This window comes from Poromitra crassiceps, assembly GCF_964638095.1.
Source record: "Poromitra crassiceps genome assembly, chromosome: 27".
Classification (NCBI taxonomy): Eukaryota; Metazoa; Chordata; class Actinopteri; order Beryciformes; family Melamphaidae; genus Poromitra; species Poromitra crassiceps.
In genome coordinates this window covers 13252614-13274743 of record NC_139650.1, presented here as the reverse complement: position 1 = coordinate 13274743, position 22130 = coordinate 13252614, and the positions used below count along the sequence as shown (strand labels likewise).

General features: G+C 44.4%; 1 protein-coding gene across 1 annotated transcript in view; it reads right to left on the bottom strand.

Moving 5' to 3' along the window:
- LOC310799053 (ferroxidase HEPHL1-like) overlaps positions 1–22130 on the bottom strand; it is a gene marked incomplete at both ends in the record, with an annotated part of 95672 nt that overhangs the window by 28880 nt on the left and 44662 nt on the right. The window contains 10 exons of the mRNA XM_083661621.1: positions 89–323; positions 5583–5689; positions 5817–5942; positions 8525–8664; positions 8803–9025; positions 11358–11570; positions 11863–12007; positions 13571–13776; positions 18041–18172; positions 18328–18467. Coding sequence (XP_083517747.1) covers positions 89–323; positions 5583–5689; positions 5817–5942; positions 8525–8664; positions 8803–9025; positions 11358–11570; positions 11863–12007; positions 13571–13776; positions 18041–18172; positions 18328–18467 — 1667 coding nt within the window. The remainder of the gene's footprint in view (positions 1–88; positions 324–5582; positions 5690–5816; positions 5943–8524; positions 8665–8802; positions 9026–11357; positions 11571–11862; positions 12008–13570; positions 13777–18040; positions 18173–18327; positions 18468–22130) is intronic.

The window sequence follows — 22130 nt, the reverse complement described above, 5'->3', positions numbered from 1 at the left end:
ACAGGAATGAATTACTTCCTACAGTTTAATATCTGGTCTTAACACTTTACTTTCACTCTGTCGCTCCACCTCTCCCTCTTTCTCTCACCATGCATCAGGTTGCTCTCCTTAAAATCCTCGTCCTCGTCAATCCTCGTCCTCGTGTTTGGGTCGGTGCCAAGGTACGTTTCGATGTTCTTCTCCAAGTACCAGGACTGGTTTTCATCAAACACCATAAAGAGTAGAGCAAACTCATTCTCCACATCTCTCCTCTGTCTATCTGGACCCTGTAAAGTCTGAGGTCTGCAGACCACCAGTGGCCCCAGGAGACCGCTGTACAGATCCTGAATGTAAACAAACCAACATGCTGTCACATAAACATTGACATAGACTTTTTAACCCCTCTTCAAACAGACATGTCAAGAATAAAGAACACATTCTCATTTACAGTAGCTTAATACTGTCAAGTGTGTGCTGGGTTTTTTTTTATCGCATTTTTTAAATCATTCCCGCTGCTGTCCCGTGTGGGTACCGATCGGCTCGCCCTACCAGATGTGCTCGGCTCGGGGTCCGCGACTACAGATGAAGTTAAATTTATTTTCAAAAAGTAGGCTCATGGTTATGAGAAATGGTGCTGTAACACTTCAATCATGATCATTGAATGTTTGTATGATTCATATTTTGAATGTCTATCATGTCTGATAATATCAGTAGCTTAGGTTGTTAGCTAATCTAAAGCTGTCGGACATTTTGCCCACGTTAATCCAAGTGTGTGCTATTTGTGTGAATGGTAGCCTACATGCAGTGTGTGTACGGCGTAATGACTCCGCGCTGAGATGCCTCTCTTCTTGCGGTGAGAGAGGGCATCTGCTCGGACTAGAATAGAGAATCCCCCAAGGGGGGAGTTTAGGCAAAGGGGGGGTTTTCTTTTTAGGTTTTATTTCTTAAAGCAAAAAGTAAGGTTGTCTGGCTTAAATGCCAATTCAGCGCGCCGAATTATGCCGGATTGGTTGGTCACCTTACGCCCGCTGTATCGCTGCGACCACGCACAGACGGCGATTTTCATAAGCCGCTGCGGGGTTTCTCAAATCTCAATGCTGAGTCAGCGCGCCGAATTACGCCGGATTGGTCGCTGGATGCGGCCACGCCCGGTCGGTGGTTTTCGTAAGTCGCTGTGCTGCCGAGCCAACCGGTCGGCGACAAGCGTCGCCTTCCGCCCAGCGCCCGCTGTATCGCTGAGGCAAGCAGACCGGTTGGCAGTTTTATGCAAAGGGCTGAAAGCCGGGGTTGTCTTTCTCAATGCTAGGGGGGGTTTCGGCTAAAAGGGGGGTTTTCTTCTGTACTTTGATGAAATGGACAGTGGAGTAGTAGTGTGTGTACTTTGATGAAATGGACAGTGCAGTAGTAGTGTGTGTACTTTGATGAAATGGACAGTGCAGTAATAGTGTGTACTTTGATGAAATGGTGTGTGTACTTTGATGAAATGGACAGTGCAGTAATAGTGTGTACTTTGATGAAATGGACAGTGGAGTAGTAGTGTGTGTACTTTGATGAAATGGACAGTGCAGTAGTAGTGTGTGTACTTTGATTAAATGGACAGTGCAGTAGTAGTGTGTGTACTTTGATGAAATGGACAGTGGAGTAGTAGTGTGTGTACTTTGATGAAATGGACAGTGGAGTAGTAGTGTGTGTACTTTGATGAAATGGACAGTGGAGTAGTAGTGTGTGTACTTTGATGAAATGGACAGTGGAGTAGTAGTGTGTGTACTTTGATGAAATGGACAGTGGAGTAGTAGTGTGTGTACTTTGATGAAATGGACAGTGGAGTAGTAGTGTGTGTACTTTGATGAAATGGACAGTGGAGTAGTAGTGTGTGTACTTTGATGAAATGGACAGTGCAGTAATAGTGTGTACTTTGATTAAATGGACAGTGGAGTAGTAGTGTGTGTACTTTGATGAAATGGACAGTGCAGTAATAGTGTGTACTTTGATTAAATGGACAGTGCAGTAGTAGTGTGTGTACTTTGATGAAATGGACAGTGGAGTAGTAGTGTGTGTACTTTGATTAAATGGACAGTGCAGTAGTAGTGTGTGTACTTTGATGAAATGGACAGTGGAGTAGTAGTGTGTGTACTTTGATGAAATGGACAGTGCAGTAATAGTGTGTACTTTGATTAAATGGACAGTGCAGTAGTAGTGTGTGTACTTTGATGAAATGGACAGTGGAGTAGTAGTGTGTGTACTTTGATGAAATGGACAGTGCAGTAGTAGTGTGTGTACTTTGATGAAATGGACAGTGGAGTAGTAGTGTGTGTACTTTGATGAAATGGACAGTGCAGTAGTAGTGTGTGTACTTTGATGAAATGGACAGTGCAGTAGTAGTGTGTGTACTTTGATGAAATGGACAGTGCAGTAATAGTGTGTACTTTGATTAAATGGACAGTGCAGTAGTAGTGTGTGTACTGTGGCAACTCTGATGCAAGCCAAGACACGAAAAGCAGGGTTAAACGCAAGGAGCGTTGTTTTATTCATTATTCAATTCAAAATCCAACTTAAATTCTTCCCTTCTTGGGGCTGTTCATTCAAAGTCTCAATCCAGGCAGGTGGGGTTCACCTAACAGGTGAGTCACAGCAGATGAGCTTTCTCCAAAACGTGGCACCAAGCGCTCCAGTACATTGCCTGGCTCGCTTCCTCTGGTGAGGGCTCCAGCCTGTGGCCGGGCTCACTTCCTCTGATACATGCTCCAGTCCTCGGATACATTCTCCAGTAGCTTGCCACCAGTAGCTTGCCTTAGTTACATGCTCCCTCATCTTGCCTGTGGACGAGAGGAGAGATGAGCGCTCAGAGAATATCATACACTTAACAGCAGAAGCATTAAGGAGAGGAGTGTAACTATCACCTACCGCCCGACAGCAAGGAGAGGACCCCCTCTCTCGAGGAGAGCCAGCCAGACAGTGAACATTCAGAGCTGCACCTAATATCTAAGCCGCTGATTGTGGAATCAGTCTCAGCCGTGTGAGCCGCTCCTCACAGCGCGCAGCTGCGAGCAGTCCCACTGATTCCGCAGCTAATTGGGGAAATACCTATTACTGATGACGCGTCCCAGACAGCGTCTCTGTCTGGAACCCTGGGCTCTGATGTCACTGTGTTGGCTGGCCGTCCTCCCGCTCTCACCTGCCGGGGGTTAGGCTGCCGAGACACCACATATCCTCCCCCTAAGCTCGCTGCCCGTGCGGCGAGCTTCCATATCTCCTGCTTCCTCGCGGCGGGACATGGCCTCGGCGTGTGGTATTTCTGCCTCCGAGTCATCATCCTCATCGTCTTCATCATCACTTTCTGCTTTCTTGGCTGCTTTGCCGTTCATTACCGCTGGCGCAGCTTTCGCTGGAGTGGCCTTCTTCACCACTTCCACGGGTGGCGTCAGACTCGTCGTCTTCTTCATCGTCGTCATCATCCTCACTTCCTGCTTTCTGGGCTGCTCTGCCGTTCTCTACCGCTAGAGCAGCTTTAGCTGGAGTGGCTGGCTGGAGTGGCTGGCTTGCGGAGGGGATCGCTCGGGGTAGAGCGCATCATGTCCCCGCTGACTTGGTGGTTCTCCAATAACTTCACCAAGCCACACAGCCACCCATCCTCCCCCTAAAAAATTTCCCTCCTTTTTCGCAGGTTTAAACGCTCTGGGTAGCGCACGTCATGTCCCTGCTGAAACATTTTTTTTTTTTTTCCCATCATCATTTTCTGCTTTCTTTTCTGGCGTCGGGCGTGCGGAGGAGATCACTCTGGGTGGAGCGCATCCCGTCCCCGCTGACTTGGTGGTTCTTCCATAACTCACCCAAGGCGTTCAGCGAGGAGGGGCTCCCCTGGGCTGCATCCTGTCGGGCGGACCTTCGTCTCCGGCCGAGCTTTCGGACCCCGGTCCTTCGGAATCCGTCCGGAAGGCTGGGCAGGCGAGGCGCTGATGGGGAATCCGTTTTCCCCTCGTTTCCCCTCATCGGGGGGATCAGGGCGCGGCTCGCTCTGCGTGGGGCCCGGTGGCGGCGGCTGACGGCGGCGGCTGTCCCGGCCGGGTCGGTTCTGAGTGGCTGGCGTTTTCTGGCGTCGGGCGGCAAGGAGCGTAGGCATCGGTCTATGACGAGTTTTTCTCTACAGGGGGTCTCCCCGAAGAGCTCCCAGTCGGCCTCGACGTCCTCATCGGGCTCTGCTTGGTGAGCACGTCTCCGGGGGCCCGTAAAGTAATTTCGTCTTTCTCTACTTTTTTTTTTCCCCAATTCTTTTACGACCTGCTGTAGTTCACTTTGGCTTTTTATCAGCGCCACTAGAGCCAGCTTTTGCTCCCTAGTGCGTGAGGTTGGCGTTGAATCAGAGTGCCTGCATTCTCCACCATTTGTGGCAACTCTGATGCAAGCCAAGACACGAAAAGCAGGGTTAAACGCAAGGAGCGTTGTTTTATTCATTATTCAATTCAAAATCCAACTTAAATTCTTCCCTTCTTGGGGCTGTTCATTCAAAGTCTCAATCCAGGCAGGTGGGGTTCACCTAACAGGTGAGTCACAGCAGATGAGCTTTCTCCAAAACGTGGCACCAAGCGCTCCAGTACATTGCCTGGCTCGCTTCCTCTGGTGAGGGCTCCAGCCTGTGGCCGGGCTCACTTCCTCTGATACATGCTCCAGTCCTCGGATACATTCTCCAGTAGCTTGCCACCAGTAGCTTGCCTTAGTTACATGCTCCCTCATCTTGCCTGTGGACGAGAGGAGAGATGAGCGCTCAGAGAATATCATACACTTAACAGCAGAAGCATTAAGGAGAGGAGTGTAACTATCACCTACCGCCCGACAGCAAGGAGAGGACCCCCTCTCTCGAGGAGAGCCAGCCAGACAGTGAACATTCAGAGCTGCACCTAATATCTAAGCCGCTGATTGTGGAATCAGTCTCAGCCGTGTGAGCCGCTCCTCACAGCGCGCAGCTGCGAGCAGTCCCACTGATTCCGCAGCTAATTGGGGAAATACCTATTACTGATGACGCGTCCCAGACAGCGTCTCTGTCTGGAACCCTGGGCTCTGATGTCACTGTGTTGGCTGGCCGTCCTCCCGCTCTCACCTGCCGGGGGTTAGGCTGCCGAGACACCACAGTACTTTGATGAAATGGACAGTGGAGTAGTAGTGTGTGTACTTTGATGAAATGGACAGTGCAGTAGTAGTGTGTGTACTTTGATGAAATGGACAGTGCAGTAATAGTGTGTACTTTGATTAAATGGACAGTGCAGTAGTAGTGTGTGTACTTTGATGAAATGGACAGTGCAGTAGTAGTGTGTGTACTTTGATGAAATGGACAGTGCAGTAGTAGTGTGTGTACTTTGATGAAATGGACAGTGCAGTAATAGTGTGTACTTTGATTAAATGGACAGTGGAGTAGTAGTGTGTACTTTGATGAAATGAACAGTGGAGTAGTAGTGTGTGTACTTTGATGAAATGGACAGTGGAGTAGTAGTGTGTACTTTGATGAAATGGACAGTGGAGTAGTAGTGTGTGTACTTTGATGAAATGGACAGTGGAGTAGTAGTGTGTGTACTTTGATGAAATGGACAGTGGAGTAGTAGTGTGTGTACTTTGATGAAATGGACAGTGGAGTAGTAGGCGTAAGAGATGCAGTTAGGATCTGAGATTCCTGGACCGGAGCTGGGAGGAATGTCCCACCTGAACTCTGTCATGATGCCTGACGGGACGAGAACACACAGACAAATATAAAGACACTAATGATAAACACACAGGGTTTGTACTGCTCTGGCTTCATAAGCAATAGCTACACATTTCTTATTTTCACAAACTCTATTCTTTCTCACCAGGTTCCACTGGATTGTGCATGTCACTGGTTTTCACTCCATGTGCGTGAATGGAGTACGACCGGTTGGCGTTGTTTCTGAATTTGATCAGGATCTGCTCTCCTACCTCTGCTCTGATTATTGGACCTGCAGGGGAAGAAACACAACAAATACATGTGAACGTGTTCATAAAGACTGGAGACTTACCCTAACCTAACGCTAACCATAACCACTACTTGCCTAAACCTAAACTTAACCACTACCTGCCTAAACCTAACCCTAACCTAAACCTAAACCTAAACCTAACCCTAATCCTAACCTTAACCCTAACCTAATGCTCACCACTACTTGCCTAAACCTAACCCCAATCCTAACCGTAACCATTAACCTAACCCTAAAATCAGCTTTTTACCAACTCGGGACACAGCTTTTGTCCCCAATTGTACCCACCGTCCCCAATCACCTGGTCTTAAGTCAGGTGTGTCCCCAATTTCTATCCAACACGCACGCACGCACACACACACGCACGCACACACACACACGCACACACACACACACACACACACACACACACACACATTTTTTGCTTTATGTGGCGCTAGAGAACGAACACACACTAAGTTAGAGGCATACTGATGATGTCATAGGCATTGTGTCATAGGCATTGTGACATCACTGATGATGTAATCAGTAATGTCATAAGACTGATTATGTCATCAGTGATGTAATAAGAGCAAAATCATCTTATGACATCACTGATGATGTCATAGGCACTGATGGAAACTTAAGGGGCACACACACACCCGCGCGCATGTAAACTTAAGGGCAATACAATTTTGTGAGCAACACACACCCGCGTACGCGCCAATAGAGCAGGCCAGCTCGGCGAGCTGCAGGGCAGGCGAGGCCGCGCACATCCCATAATACAACTGTTCGCATCGCATCCCATAATAGTATGATGATACTTTGGATGCCATTGCGAACATAGATGTGAACAGGTTAGCTAACACTTCAGCATCGCCAGCGACGGCCCCCACCGACGGCCCCCACCGTTGCGGTCGGGGTACGTTTCGAAATCCCTCCAGGCCTGAAAGATTTTCTAGGGGAAACTGGTATATATTGTGTGTGTGTGTGTGTGTGTGTGTGTGTGTGTGTCAGTGTGTGTGTGTGTGTGTGTGTAAAACAATAAAACAAAAAAATGGTAGGCAGATGTGCTTGGTTGGGGTGGCTTTTGGTGTTTTGCGGTAAAAGTGGCTCTCCTATTGACTTTGTCCTGCCAGTGCGGCTCTCATCGAAGAAATAGTGAGGATCACTGAAAAAAAATAGCAAATCAGTCATGTACCCACACATACAGTAATAACAGTTTCCTCCCCTGGTGCCCCTTTCTGGGGGACTTTCGGTCCATTAAGCACTCTTAACTTTTTACTGTGTTTTAGAGTCGTCCCCATTCTCATGTGGATATGATCAATATTTATGTCTATTTGTTGTGGTTGTTTATCTTTTGATCTGGTCTCCTCATTTAGAAGGATATAGAGGCGCCCTTTATACCTCTATATCGTCTCTGAGTCTGTATGGCGCCTTTTTATTCATACGGGGCTGCCGTAGGCGTACTTAAAATGGCGTCTGACTCGACCCTCGGGAGCTCAGTCCGGTCCATACAGAAGATGCGGCTGCGGCCCGCCACGCAGCTTGTTGATAGTCTATACTAGTTTATGTCTTGTTTTGCTTGGTTTTGTCACTTTTGTCCTGTCCCATCTTCATGGGACCCCTTTTGACCATGTGAGGATTATCTGGGATTCCTCACGCATTCAACCGAGCGGGATGGCCCATTGTCGGGATGCTTCAGGAGGCCGCATCAGCTAAAGCCTTGGGTGGGTGACCTGCTCAATTGGTAAACAGCCTTTCAGTGTTAATGTTACAGTTATCGGTGTAGTAGTATAAACCCCTAGACAATGAATGCCGCAGTTGGCATTTTAACTTATGGTGGCTACGTCCGGGATTGAGATAACGAACAATGCCAAGTTTGTATGTATCTGAAAACAGATACATCCACATGAATTTATACTGAACTTGTAACACTATGTATTTTTTTTTATAGTACAGTAATACTGTCTGTGATTTGTCTTTTGTACTGTTTGTTACATGTCTTGTGATTTCTTGTTTTGTGTGTAGTGTACCTGCCCTGATGGCACATTTGCATTGAGGTGTATTGCTGATATGTTGATTGATGTGCACTGTCCCAAATAAATAAATAAATAAATAAATAAATAAATAAATAAATAAATAAATAAATAAATAAATAAATAAATAAATAAATAAATAAATAAATAAAACATTTCCAGTATATCAATACTTATGTGCATGTCGAAATTGCACCAAATTTGACATTGCACTTGTGTGAAGTTGATTGAACAAACGGTTCTCGAGATAACCACTTTTTGTGTTGCAGAGAGCGCTGTGGGGGGCGCGTGTTTAATCCTACACCACGTCGTCCTGGCACCAGCGGGGGAAAGCATTCATATCTGGCATTTGGCGTGACCAAATTGCACAAATTTCAACACGGCACTAAGTCAGGGTCCCACACACACACGTCATGTGCCAAGTTTGAAGTCGATTTGACGAACGATTCTCCAGATATGCCAAGGACAAACAAACTCACTCACATAAAGACGGTCCCAGAATGAATAGGTAGAAGTATAGATAAGAGAGACAAGAACAGCTCGGCGTACCCAGAATTCCCAAGTGTTGTTGGTTGGGCGGTCGCTCCTTCTGTATTTTGAAGGTTTCATCGGTGTACTCTCTGTACACCACCTTTTGATAGCGTGAGCCAATCCTGGTCTCCCCTCTCTCCACAAATATACTGCCTGGACTGGGAGACACACACCAATTTGCTAGCATTAACAAACTTAAATACTTAGTACTAAGTTAGGCTGTAAATCACAGGTTCCAGCTCCAAAACAGAAATACTTCCAACGTGCAATTATCTAGCGTGAATGCACACACACACCTGTTTTCAGCTGTGGCATTGTGCTTCTCCAGCTCCCAGGCTCTGTCCGGTGAGTAGTCCCACTCGATTTCTTCAGCGCTGATAAAATACTGTACAACCTTGGACGGCCCTCTGTGTGTGTGCGCGTGGTTCACATTACGCCCCGGACAATCCTTCACCATGTACTGCTGCCTCATCCCAGCTGAGAAGTGGTCTGTGACTCTGCAGCTCACTTCATACACACCTGTGTAGGCAATGAAGAGAGTTTTTAGTAAGAACTATGCAACATCGTAACAATGAAGAGAGTTTGTAGTAAGAACTATGCAACATCGTAACAATGAAGAGAGTTTTTAGTAAGAACTATGCAACATCGTAACAATGAAGAGAGTTTTTAGTAAGAACTATGCAACATCGTAACAATGAAGAGAGTTTTTAGTAAGAACTATGCAACATCGTAACAATGAAGAGAGTTTTTAGTAAGAACTATGCAGCATCGTAACAATGAAGAGAGTTTTTAGTAAGAACTATGCAACATCGTAACAATGAAGAGAGTTTGTAGTAAGAACTATGCAACATCGTAACAATGAAGAGAGTTTGTAGTAAGAACTATGCAACATCGTAACAATGAAGAGAGTTTGTAGTAAGAACTATGCAACATCGTAACTATGAAGAGAGTTTGTAGTAAGAAGAACTATGCAACATCGTAAACAATGAAGAGAGTTTGTAGTAAGAACTATGCAACATCGTAACAATGAAGAGAGTTTGTAGTAAGAAGAACTATGCAACATCGTAACAATGAAGAGAGTTTTTAGTAAGAACTATGCAACATCGTAACAATGAAGAGAGTTTTTAGTAAGAACTATGCAACATCGTAACAATGAAGAGAGTTTGTAGTAAGAAGTATGCAACATCGTAACAATGAAGAGAGTTTTTAGTAAGAACTATGCAACATCGTAACAATGCGTGGAGTTTGTGGTTGGCTCACTCATTCAAATGTTAAAGGTAGGGATGCACCGATATAATTTTTTTGGGCCGACACCAATATTATTAACATTGCTGTTATGGCCAATAACCAATATCTACAGATGTCGATATGACCTGTATAAAAACACATTTCTATGATAATCAAATTTTGTACATCGTGAAAAACACATGTAAACACTGTGAATTAGGAAAAGTAATGCATTTCTTTATTTCCAAAACATTTGGAAAAGCCCATCAAGCATAGATTTACCGCATTGTTTCCTCTCAATGTGAACATTTTGGCTGGCGGACTGATGCAGAATCCCGATATGATTAGAGCTGGGTATTGGTTAAAATTTCAAGAATCGATTCGATTCCGATTCACAAGGTTGCGAATCGATTAATTTCGATTCGATTCGATTCGATTTGATTCCGATTCGATCAATTTCAATATGTTTCAAAATGTTTTTTGAGCTGTACCCTGAATTACATGTCCAGTTATGTAACATAGGGGTTCCCAACCAGCCAAGTAGATACATGGGGAAAAAAGGTTGCAGACCTGTTGTCAATTTTAATGGTTTTAGTTACACATATATTTACTCACCAGGTGGTGACAAAGGGTAAATAACAGCCTTTTCATCTGTCAATAAAGACACTTTCACAATTATGCACAGTGATTTGATTTCAGCCTATATAATTTCTAAAAGTAGATATTATTGATCAAACATTTCCATTCATGTAGCCTACAGTATTTATGTTTTTGTTTCAACTACAAACATAAATAAACGTCAACTTGAAACTATGCTTCAACTACCACACACAGCATAATATTTTAGCCTGTTTATTAAAAAAAATAAAAAAAATTTTTAATTCGATCTCTGGACATATGAATCGATAATCGAGGATTAAAATAAAAATCGATTAAAAATCGGAGAATCGATTTTTTGAACCCAGCCCTAGATATGATTGCTGATACATTGTGCATCCCTAGTTAAAGGGGAGCTTACTGAATTACTTGAGATAGGCAACTGAGGCTAATGACATGTCCCATACAACATTCTATCAAATTATACATGTTGAACTTGACTATCCATCCCATGTCAATGATTTCATAGGACTGTATTTTTCTCATAACTCATAACTCATCAACACATAAAACAGGAGAAACCTGTATTATGAGTTTTAGGCAAACGTCTACATTTGAAGAAATAAACGGATGGTCATTTATGGTGGAATTCCCCTTTAACCTGTATCACTAACAGTCTTGGCAGACATTTCCTGCACCAGTTTAGATTGTGGCTGTATATGTTTGCCGCTGTGAAGTGCTGGATGGAGGTTGTTACACATCATGGGAAACACACTCAAGAGAATGTCAGCATGTTTGCAAAGAACATATTTTAAATTGATTCTTGGTTTGGCAGAGATACAATAAAAAAACCCCAGACGTGACAGACCCAGAGAATGTGTGTGAAAGACAAAAGTATGCAATGTTTGGATAGCAGCAGCGGGTGTGTGTGTGTGTGTGTGTGTGTGTGTGTGTGTGTGTGTGTGTGTGTGTGTGTGTGTGTGTGTGTGTGTGCGTGCATGTGTGTGTAGAGAGCCATGTAACTGACCAGCAGTGTGTGGCTTCATGAGAACTGCAGCAGTGGTGTGTGGGAACAGGCTGATGGTGTCGCGGGTCATACCCTGCCTCTGGAAGGTGTTGCCCTCGAAATAAACACCATGGATGTCCACCTCTGTACCTAGCCCAAAGTTGTACCACACAACTCTGTCCCCGGCACATACCGTCAGTCCAGGAAGGTTCCCATACATGAGCCCATTCACCGCTAAAATTAAGGGGATTAAAAAAATATATATATATATATATATATATATATATATAAGAGATACAAAAAAGCAGTTATGAAGGAAATGCCAGTAACTGCACTCAGATATGACAGTGCTTTGCAAGCTGCAGTCAGTATAAATATAATATTTAAAATTAAATACAAACAATGAGGCAACTAAATACACACGCACACGTGCACACGCGCACACGCGCACACACACACACACACACACACACACACACACACACACACACACACACACACACACACACACACACACAGTGATTACCATGCATCTTATTGCTCTCCTCAAAGTCTTCATCTGCAGGGTCCGTCTCATTGCTGCCAAACACGTTGATATTCTCCATCAAATACCAGCTCAAGTTCTCATCCATGACAGAAAACAGAAGGAACAACTCCTTATCCACGTCCCTCTGTTAAATAGCACACACAGACAGTCAAGATCAATGCATGTTATCAATACCAAAGGAAATGGAACATGTAATACATTGTTCAGATCTGCTTCACACATTCTAGAATTCCCTCAACACACAGAGGGACATGCAATGCAATCCTTCAAAAGAAGTTAAAACACACATTGACAATGCTTGTCATTCTTAATAACAGCAGATTCTGAATGATTCCCTGTGAGTGAGTGAGCAGAATTGAATGTGAAGTGTCTGTCTGTCTGTCTGTCTGTCTGTCTGTCTGTCTGTCTGTCTGTCTGTCTGTCTGTCTGTCTGTCTGTGAGTGAGTGAGCAGAATTGAATGTGAAGTGTCTGTCTGTCTGTCTGTCTGTGAGTGAGTGAGTGAGTGAGTGAGTGAGCAGAATTGTGTTAAGCCCCACAGCTATGAGCCGGATTTTTTAATTAGTTAAGTAGGGCCGAGTAAATGGGCAAAAATGGCTAATTAGTGGCCAAAATGACTCAGACAGGTTCAGCACCATGGGGAGCTCCAGAGTGGAGCAGCACAGGTGAGCTGAGTTGTAATGAGTGAAGTGTGACTATGAAAACCTTCTGGAGGAGAGAGAGGCTGCATGCCAACTCTGTGAACGAGGCCTGACAGTGAGGCCATTTACACCTGGCACTAACATTGTGATTGCGATCTGATCGGTCAAACCACCTCCGGAGGTGGTCAGGGACGCATTGTGACCACATTGAACACAAGTGTAAATGCAATGTGTCCTCTCAATCCGCATACAGGAACTGTATGCGGATTGAGAGGACACCCGTTTTGATTGCAATCTGATCACCCAAAACGCATGCTAACGCCAGGTGTAACAGGCTAATGTTGTCAAGCACTATCCGATTGCAATCTGATCACAGAAAACTCATGTTAGTGCCAGGTGTGAATGTCACACAGGGGCGGGTATTCCGCTAGTAGTTAAGAGATCAAAACTACACTGGCTTGATGTTTACAGTGAGTTGGTACCGGTAAGTAAGTAAAATACAGTACAACTTATAACAATATGTGAAAATCGCTATCAATATGAAAAACCAATATGAAAAACCAATATGAAGCTGATAATGGAATTGTAAATAGCTTACAAATGTACATTTGCATGTCTGGACACATTACTGTAAGCATGTACTTCATTTTGTGTTCATGATAATGTGAGTAATAATGTGTGTATCTGTCAGTGTCTGCTTATCAAACATGTGTTTTGTGTTCCCCTCAACATCTCAAGATGTTATTTTGCTACACGTACTTGCTGCATCATCTTCAGTACTTTGTGTTCCACTCTTAGCAATCTTATCTGCAGTGACCCAATTTCCCAACAGTGATCATTACAGTTCCGTCTCACCTAATCTAATCAAATAGCCTATTGGTGCCTTCCTGTAGTGAATTTTGTTTTCTTGTTACAGTATGTGTGCACAGAGGAAATCCGTTAAAATGCTGTGTATTTTGTCTTTTTCTGCCTCCTCCCTGAAACAATGAGAAAGGCAGACATTGATGAAGTCAAATAAAAAGAGAGAGAAAGTGTGTTCATACAGCACCTGGGTTCCGTTCTCCCCCAGCCTGCCTTTCTTGCACACCAGCAGGGGTCCCACCAATCCAGAGTTGGTGTCCTGGATGGGCTCACTGGCGGAGTAGTACAGGTAAGGGATACAGGGAGTGTCTGAGGCAGAGGGACCTTCCAGCACCTGCCACTCATAAATGAAGGTCTCCCCTGGACCCACCTGGGAGCCAGGCTTGTCAACACCTGTCACACACAAAGCACTACAATTACCAGATCTGCTGCTTCTGTCTGTACAGTCATCTTTTCATGCACATGACAGTGTTTCCCCTACCATTCTACAGGCCTGGCGGGCCCACCAGGCCAGAACAAAAATTGCAAAAATAAATAAATAACAACAACAACAACAAAAATAATAATAATAATAAATAAAAAATAATTCCTGCTCCCCCCAAAATTTCAATAAACCTTTATGGCATATTATTACAATACGAGAATACTGGTGTTGACAGTAATAGAAGATGCCGAATCATTCAAAACAATAAGCATTTTGCTTTTAGGAGCATCGTGCCAGCGTGCGGCGCTGTTCCAAAACGTGTCAACGTGTGTCGTTGCCTGGGAAACGTATGGGAAACATCCCCTAATACAACTGTTCGCATCGCATCCCATAATAGTATGATGATACTTGGGATGCCATTGCGAACATAGATGCAAACAGGTTAGCTAAGAGTTTAGCGTCACCAGCGACGGCCCCCACCGTTGCGGGCGGGGTACGTTTCTAAATCCCTCCAGGCCTGAAAGATTTTCTAGGGGAAACACTGCATGAAATAAGATTCAAAAGGATCTTGGCATTTTTTATCACTATGCTTGGGTCCATTTTTAACTTTTCAATGGATAGTTAGTTCAAAACAGACCATGGAGGGCTGGGTTCAAAAAATTGATTCTCCGATTTTTAATCGATTTTTATTTTAATCCTCGATTATCGATTCATATGTCCAGAGATCGATTTTTTTTTTTTTTTTTTTTTTTTTTATAAACAGGCTAAAATATTATGCTGTGTGTGGTAGTTGAAACATAGTTTCAAGTTGACATTTATGTTTGTAGTTGAAACAAAAACATAAATACTGTAGGCTACATGAATGGAAATGTTTGATCATTAATATCTACTTTTAGAAATTATATAGGCTGAAATCAAATCACTGTGCATAATTGTGAAAGTGTCTTTATTGACAGATGAAAAGGCTGTTATTTACCCTTTGTCACCACCTGGTGAGTAAATATATGTGTAACTAAAACCATTAAAACAGGTCTGCAACTTTTTTTCCCCATGTATCTACTTGGCGCAAAAAAAGTTGGGAACCCCTGTGTTACATAACTGGACAGTCATGTAATTCAGGGTACAGCTTGGTATCACTAACCAAATCGATATTGAAATTAATCGAATCGGAATTGAATCGAATCGAAATTAATCGATTTGCAACCTTGTGAATCGGTATCGAATCGATTCCTGAAATTTGAACCAATACCCAGCTCTAATTAAACTGCTAGGCCAACCAGAGTGGAAGGATTTGATCATGCAAAGAACAGTGATTCAGAGCACCAGCTAGCAAAAAGACTACCTAGATAGAACCGCTATGCTACCAAGAAAGCCCAGTCAATGGGCACATCCTCATTTGCATTCAGCTACTGTTAAAGGTATACTATGCAACTATTTCAATAAAAAGCATTATATACAAAGGTTTCCCCTTAAAAACATCACTTCTGACCCATACAATACTGTGGCAGTGTGTTTATGTGGAGGGACGTTAATTGCCCCCTGCCTGATTTTGGCACCGTTTACATTTGTTTGGCTATCTCGGGACGTATTTAGGCATATACATTGTGTGTAGAGGTACAGGGTGTAAGGTCTTGAATACATGATACTGTAAATCAGATTGAATAAAATTTGACTCATTAGACATAATATGGTACAAAACCATTTGATTTGTATAGGGATGTGGATTTGGTGTGTAACTAGAATTTGTGGCAGTAGGCCAAAGCAATCGAACAAAACTGTAATACACTAGATACATAATGTAAATGAAAAATATGGGCGGCAGGTTGTGCAGCGATATAGTGAAGGACATAGCTGGCGAGAGGAATTTGTAGAATGTGGAATCTATATGAAACTAGCTGCTTTGGTATTAGAACGATTTGGTTTTCATGAAGGGTTTATAAAAACTATACAGGCTCTATACAATAGACCAACAGCTAGGATCAAGGTAAATGGGAGCATCTCAAAGTCTATCATGCTAGAACGTGGTTGCCGTCAAGGGTGCGCGGCTAGTCCCCTGCTCTTCGCGATTTTCTTGGAACCGCTGAGCCAATGGATTAAACAAAATGAAAACATACAGGGTATAAACATGGAGGGGGGAGTACAGAAAATAGCATTGTTTGCAGATGATGTATTAATATATCTGTCTCAGCCGAATAAATCTATCCCAGCACTTATGTCGACCTTAGCAGACTATGGTATGCTATCAGGCTACAAGGTAAATGTACAAAAAACACAGGTTATCTCATTTAATTATAGGCCAGACCAAGCCATTAGAGAAAGATATGATATTAACTGGGAGTTGAAATCAATGAGATATCTGGGAATCAATTTGCCACAAGATCTAGGTCAACTAAAATCTGTTAACTATGACCCTCTGCTTGGTCAAATTAAAAATGATATTAGGAGATGGAATCTTATTCCATTTATGGGCATTAATGCCAGAGCAGAAGCGATTAAGATGAACATACTTCCGAGGCTACTTTATTTATTTCAGACGTTACCTGTGGAAGTAACCGACAGGGAATTCATAGAATGGGACAAAATGATTTCACGATATATCTGGCAAGGGAAGAGACCGAGAATCAGGTATAGGATACTGCAGTTACCTAAGAATAAGGGAGGGTTAGCTTTACCGTGTTTGAAGAGTTACTATCAAGCAGCGCAAATAAAAACATTGCTGAGTCTGTGCAATCCCTCTTATAAAGCGAGGTGGAAAGAAATTGAAGTTATGACAACAGATGGGGTTCCTATCCAGGCTATAATAGCCGATAAAAAATTGAGGAGACACGAGGTAAATCCATGGCTGGATATATCAACTAAAATTTGGAATACAATAGTAACAAAAAATAATTTGACAATACATAGTAGGTTGATGAGATGGATTGCACATGATTCAGAATTCATACCAAATAGAACAGATGGGAGATTCAAAACATGGGAGCGGGGACCCAAGATACACTGGGAATTACTGAAGAATGGGAATATTAAAAGCTTTCAAGAAGTGAAGGATCAATTTGGCTTGGCTAATCAGGACTTTTATAGATATTTGCAATTGAGACATTACATAGGACAAACAATGAGAGAGGGGAATCTAGATGGATCAGAATTGGGAATAATTAATATGTTTACCTTGGCACATGAATCAAACTTGGGAAGAAAATTAATTTCAAATTTATATATGAGAGTGGAAGATTTGAAGGGCAGTGACACAATATATATAAAAGAGAAATGGGAGAGAGAAGCAAATATTGAGATGACAATGGAGGAATGGGAACAGGTCTTTGAACAACAGTGGAAAACAACATGCTCCTCTTCTTGGAGAGAACATGGATGGAAAAATATCACAAGATATTTTTTAACTCCTGCACAGAAAAAATATCAAAACACAAGGTGCTGGAGAATGTGTGGAGTAGACCGAGCCGACCATTTCCATATATTCTGGGACTGCCCTATTCTAAAAGGTTACTGGCAAGAGTTAAAGAAATGTATGGATGAAATAACCAAAGTGAATCTTCCACTCTCATTTGAGGTATTATACTTGGGGAAAGTAGACCAAGGGCTTGTGCGATTAGGAGACAAACAAATATTTAGAATGATGTTAATTGCAAGTAAGAAAGCGATTACAAGGAAATGGCTGAAGGCCGAAGCGCCTAAGGTGGATGATTGGATTGAAGTAGTGCATGATATATATGTGATGGAGAAGCTGACTTATTCTATCAGACTGCAACAGGATAAGTTTAAAGGAATCTGGGAAAATTGGATCGAGTATATAGCACCAATTAGAGCAGACTTTGTATAGGAGACTGTGCAGGGCAAGGAATCCCTTAGTTCAAGGTTTAATAGCTACAGATATGTACATGTTATGATTTATTTTTGTATTTTTTGTTAATAAATGTAAAAAACAGAGTTGATATAGAGATGACTAAGTAGATATGCGGAGAAGAGCATAAAGAAATGTGTGGTACCGAATACAACTGTCAATAAGCATACATGGGAATTGAGAGAGAGGGGGGAGTGGGGAAGGGAACGCAGGGGAATGATTGTATGTATGTATGTATGAACGATATAACATTATGTATGACACAAGAAAATAATAGTAATGATGTAACATATGCTCTGTATTCCATGCTGAAGAATAAAAAAAAAAGAATAAAAAAAAAAAAAAAAGAAACTAGCTGCTTTGAAGTGTCTCACCATCATCGTAGCTGCTTCCCTGGAAGTGTTTGTCGTCATGCAGACCATGAGGCTGGATACTGAAGTTCCCATCAGCCTTATTCATGAACGTGACTCTGAGGGTGTCTCCTTCCTCAGCCCTCAGGACAGGGCCTGGGGCAGATGTAAGACAAGAGAGATGGTGAGAAAATTATATGCAAGAGTCAAAATACCAGTGTACTGCCAGAGTGAACATGAGGAATAAAAGAGGGGAATATGAGACGTCCCCCCAGGAGAGAAAGACACTTGGTTGAAAGAGAAGGCCTCACCCAGGATTCCCAAATGTTCTGTATCAGGCGTTGATGGTTTTTTGGTGGTGAAGGTGCTATCTGTGTATGCCGTGTATACCACTTTGAAGTAGGTCCCCCCGATCATACCCCCATCTGTGCCAAAGAACGCCTCTGACGCACTACATGCATGGAGGAGAGGGGTTGTGGGTATGGAGGGGGAGGGGGAGGGGTTGTGGGTATGGAGGGGGAGGGCATGGAGAGCGCAGGATGAGTGGAGTCAGAAGGAGTGACGTGGCATGAATTCAAGATGCATCCTTGATGATTCAGGGCTGTGGAATTTCATACTACAGTGAAACAGAACAGAAAAAAAAACAGCTGGCCAGTCGGAGGTTACAACTGTGTCAGGTCATGAAACAATAACAAACAAAAAACAAAACAACTGAATTGCTATCTATACACTGTTTACACTAGATACCACAATCCTGACTCACCGCAGGAACGACCACGTCATAATCAGCCATGTTCAGAGCCAATACACATACACACACAACTTTGTTTCGGCAATAATCACCAGCCTTAAACGAATAGTTCAGCCCATGAGGATGAAATGGAAATCTTCAAGATTATCACTTTAATCTGAGAATTCTGACTTTAATCTCAGTTCAATCATGAGAGGCCAGTCGGTAAGATTTAACAAACTTTATTTAGCAATCGGCATGCATGGCAAATACTTTGGCGCATGACTCCATTAGCCAGTGGCGCTGCTCTTCAGGCAAGAGGAGGGCATCTGCTTAGGCTAGGAGATCCCCCCCCCGTGGGGGATCAGGAGTCACGACTCGTTGGTGGCGGACTGGGGAGGTGGGTGGGGCAAAACAACGCTCCGGAGGAGGGCTCAAGGGAGATGGACTGCTGTGAAGCTGCTGCTGTTATGGTCGGCCAGAGAGAGAGAGGTGACGTAGAACCCTTGCTATATATATGATAATTAACTGACGTCATATCTGACGTCATTACGGACGTCATACTAAGACTTTGACTGACCACGTCATACTAGAACTTGAATGACGTCAGGGGTGATCGGATTAGATTATGCACGAATGGCCTACTGCTTGAACTATGGTCTAGAGACCTCACTTCAATCATGAGAGGCCAGTCGGTAAGATTTAACAAACTTTATTTAGCAATCGGCATGCATGGCAAATAATTTGGCGCATGACTCCATTAGCCAGTGGCGCTGCTCTTGAGGCAAGAGGAGGGCATCTGCTTAGGCTAGGAGATCCCCCAAAAGGAAGATCTGATTACCGGAGGTTAATTGAGATCTGCGGGCACCGGTAGTTGGTTGTACTTTTCTGGCCTTCGACCTTTTTTAACGACTTATGGCTACTTGCGGCTGCCGCTTCCCAACTCGGTCGGGCCTTCGATCTTGACCCCCCTACTTGCGTTGCGGCTGGCGCTTCCCAGCTCGGTCGGGCCTTGCGCGCCGCACGACTTGGCCTTCTGACTGACCCTGACTCTCTCTCTCGACTCTCTCTTCTCTCTTCCCCAAAAATGATCCGGGAGATTTACTGCGCCTACTGGGCGCTGTGCTTTTCGGGGAGCCACCACCAACGAGACATTTTGGCACGGAGCCCGGGACACTGTTTGTTGCCATGCTCGCCGATTGAGGAAGGAGGGTTCTTTGGGCCACGGTATGGCCGCCTGCTCCGGGCGGGTGTAGCTGGAGAGCTGATGAAGACACGCTGGAGCGTCCTCTTGAGGTGCTGGATGACTTAGGGGTTGGTGACTTAGTGACTTAGGGGTTCCCAACTTGGCCTGGGTGACTTAGAGATTTCCCGACTGGGCGCTGGACTTGGATGACTTAGGGGTTGGTGACCCGACTTGGCCTGGGTGACTTAGTGGCTTCCCAACTTGGCGCTGGGGCCAGTCTGAGGCCTGAGCCTGATGTAGCGAGCCATGGGGAGTAGATTGTTTCCAGGAGTTAGGATGACTTAGGGGTTGGTGACTTAGTGACTTAGGGGTAGGTGACTTAGTGACTTAGGGGATGGCTTAGGGGTTGGTGACTTAGTGGCTTAGGGGATGACTTAGGGGTTGGAGACTTAGTGGCTTAGGGGGTGATTTAGGGGTTGGTGACTTAGTGGCTTGGGGGATGACTTAGGGGTTGGTGACTTGGTGGCTTAGGGGCTGGTGACTTAGTGGCTTAGGGGGTGACTTAGGGGTTGGTGACTTAGTGGCTTAGGGGATGACTTAGGGGTTGGTGACTTAGTGGCTTAGGGGGTGACTTAGGGGTTGGTGACTTAGTGGCTTGGGGGATGACTTAGGGGTTGGTGACTTGGTGGCTTAGGGGTTGGTGACTTAGTGGCTTAGGGGGTGACTTAGGGGTTGGTGACTTAGTGGCTTGGGGGATGAACTTAGGGGTTGGTGACTTGGTGGCTTAAGGGATGGCTTAGGGGTTGGTGACTTAGTGGCTTAGGGGGGTTGGTGACTTAGTGGCTTAGGGGATGACTTAGGGGATGGTGACTTAGTGGCTTAGGGGTGACTTAGGGGTTGGTGACTTAGTGGCTTAGGGGATGACTTAGGGGTTGGTGACTTGGTGGCTTAGGGGATGGCTTAGGGGTTGGTGACTTAGTGGCTTAGGGGGTGGCTTAGGGGTTGGTGACTTAGTGGCTTAGGGGATGACTTAGGGGTTGGTGACTTAGTGGCTTAGGGGATGACTTAGGGGTTGGTGACTTAGTGGCTTAGGGGGTGACTTAGGGGTTGGTGACTTAGTGGCTTGGGGGATGACTTAGGGGTTGGTGACTTGGTGGCTTAGGGGTTGGTGACTTAGTGGCTTAGGGGTTCCCAACTTGGCCTCGGTGACTTAGTGACTTCCCGACTTGGCGCTGGACTTGGATGACTTAGGGTTGGTGACTTAGTGGCTTAGCGGATGACTTAGGGGTTGGTGACTTAGTTTTTTTTTTTTTTTTTTTTTTTATTAGTATTGTTATTAGTGGGCGTTTAAAGATGGGATGATCGGATCGCAGACCAGGTAGATTGTCAATCAACTCGCTTTATTTAATCAAACACGAGGGACACCTACAGTACATGTGGTGTTTTCAAAGCAAAGTAAATCAATATTTCTTGTTTGGTGGGGGGCGGGTCCTTTGCGGGCAGCGGGAGCGGGGGTGGGCGTCCCCGCAGGTGCTACATGCGTGCAGGAAATTACATTTGGGATATGTGCACACGTTTTCATTGAAATATCTGCAAAGGTAGTCGGGGGAATGGGCATGCACCTGGGAGGACCCACTGGTGTCGGGCGCCCAGGAGGGGGCGGGGCTGGGGGCGGCGCCGGACTGAAAGGCCGCCTTTGGGCAGAATTGTGCAGAGTGCCCCGGTTCGCCGCACGAGTGGCAGGTGTTCACCGGCCGCCCGCTAACCAGCGACATGAAGATCTGCATGTCCATAATGGACCAGTTAAGCCGCGTATTAGCCCGGGTGATCATCAGGGCGGCTTTAGCGGAGAATGCTTTATGATACTGGTAGAATAATTTACCGTGGCTGGAGTAGAGGTCCACTATTAGCGCTATATATAAATCTAGCTCGTGGCGGCGCTCTGGGTACTGTAGAGATTTGTGATATTGGGATTACTATAGTAGGCCCTTGGTACTGCTTCTATATGCTAACTCGTTAAACGCTTGTTATGGTCCAAAGTTTAGTTTAAATCAATGCGCCCTACACTTATTTGGTACATGAGAAGAAGAGATATAACCGGGCTTGTTTGTCCTTTTGTTCCAATACAATTACTTATTTTATTCTGGTGTGCTATTCGTGCTATGTTTGCTTATAAAAATTGGGCTAAAAGGATAGCA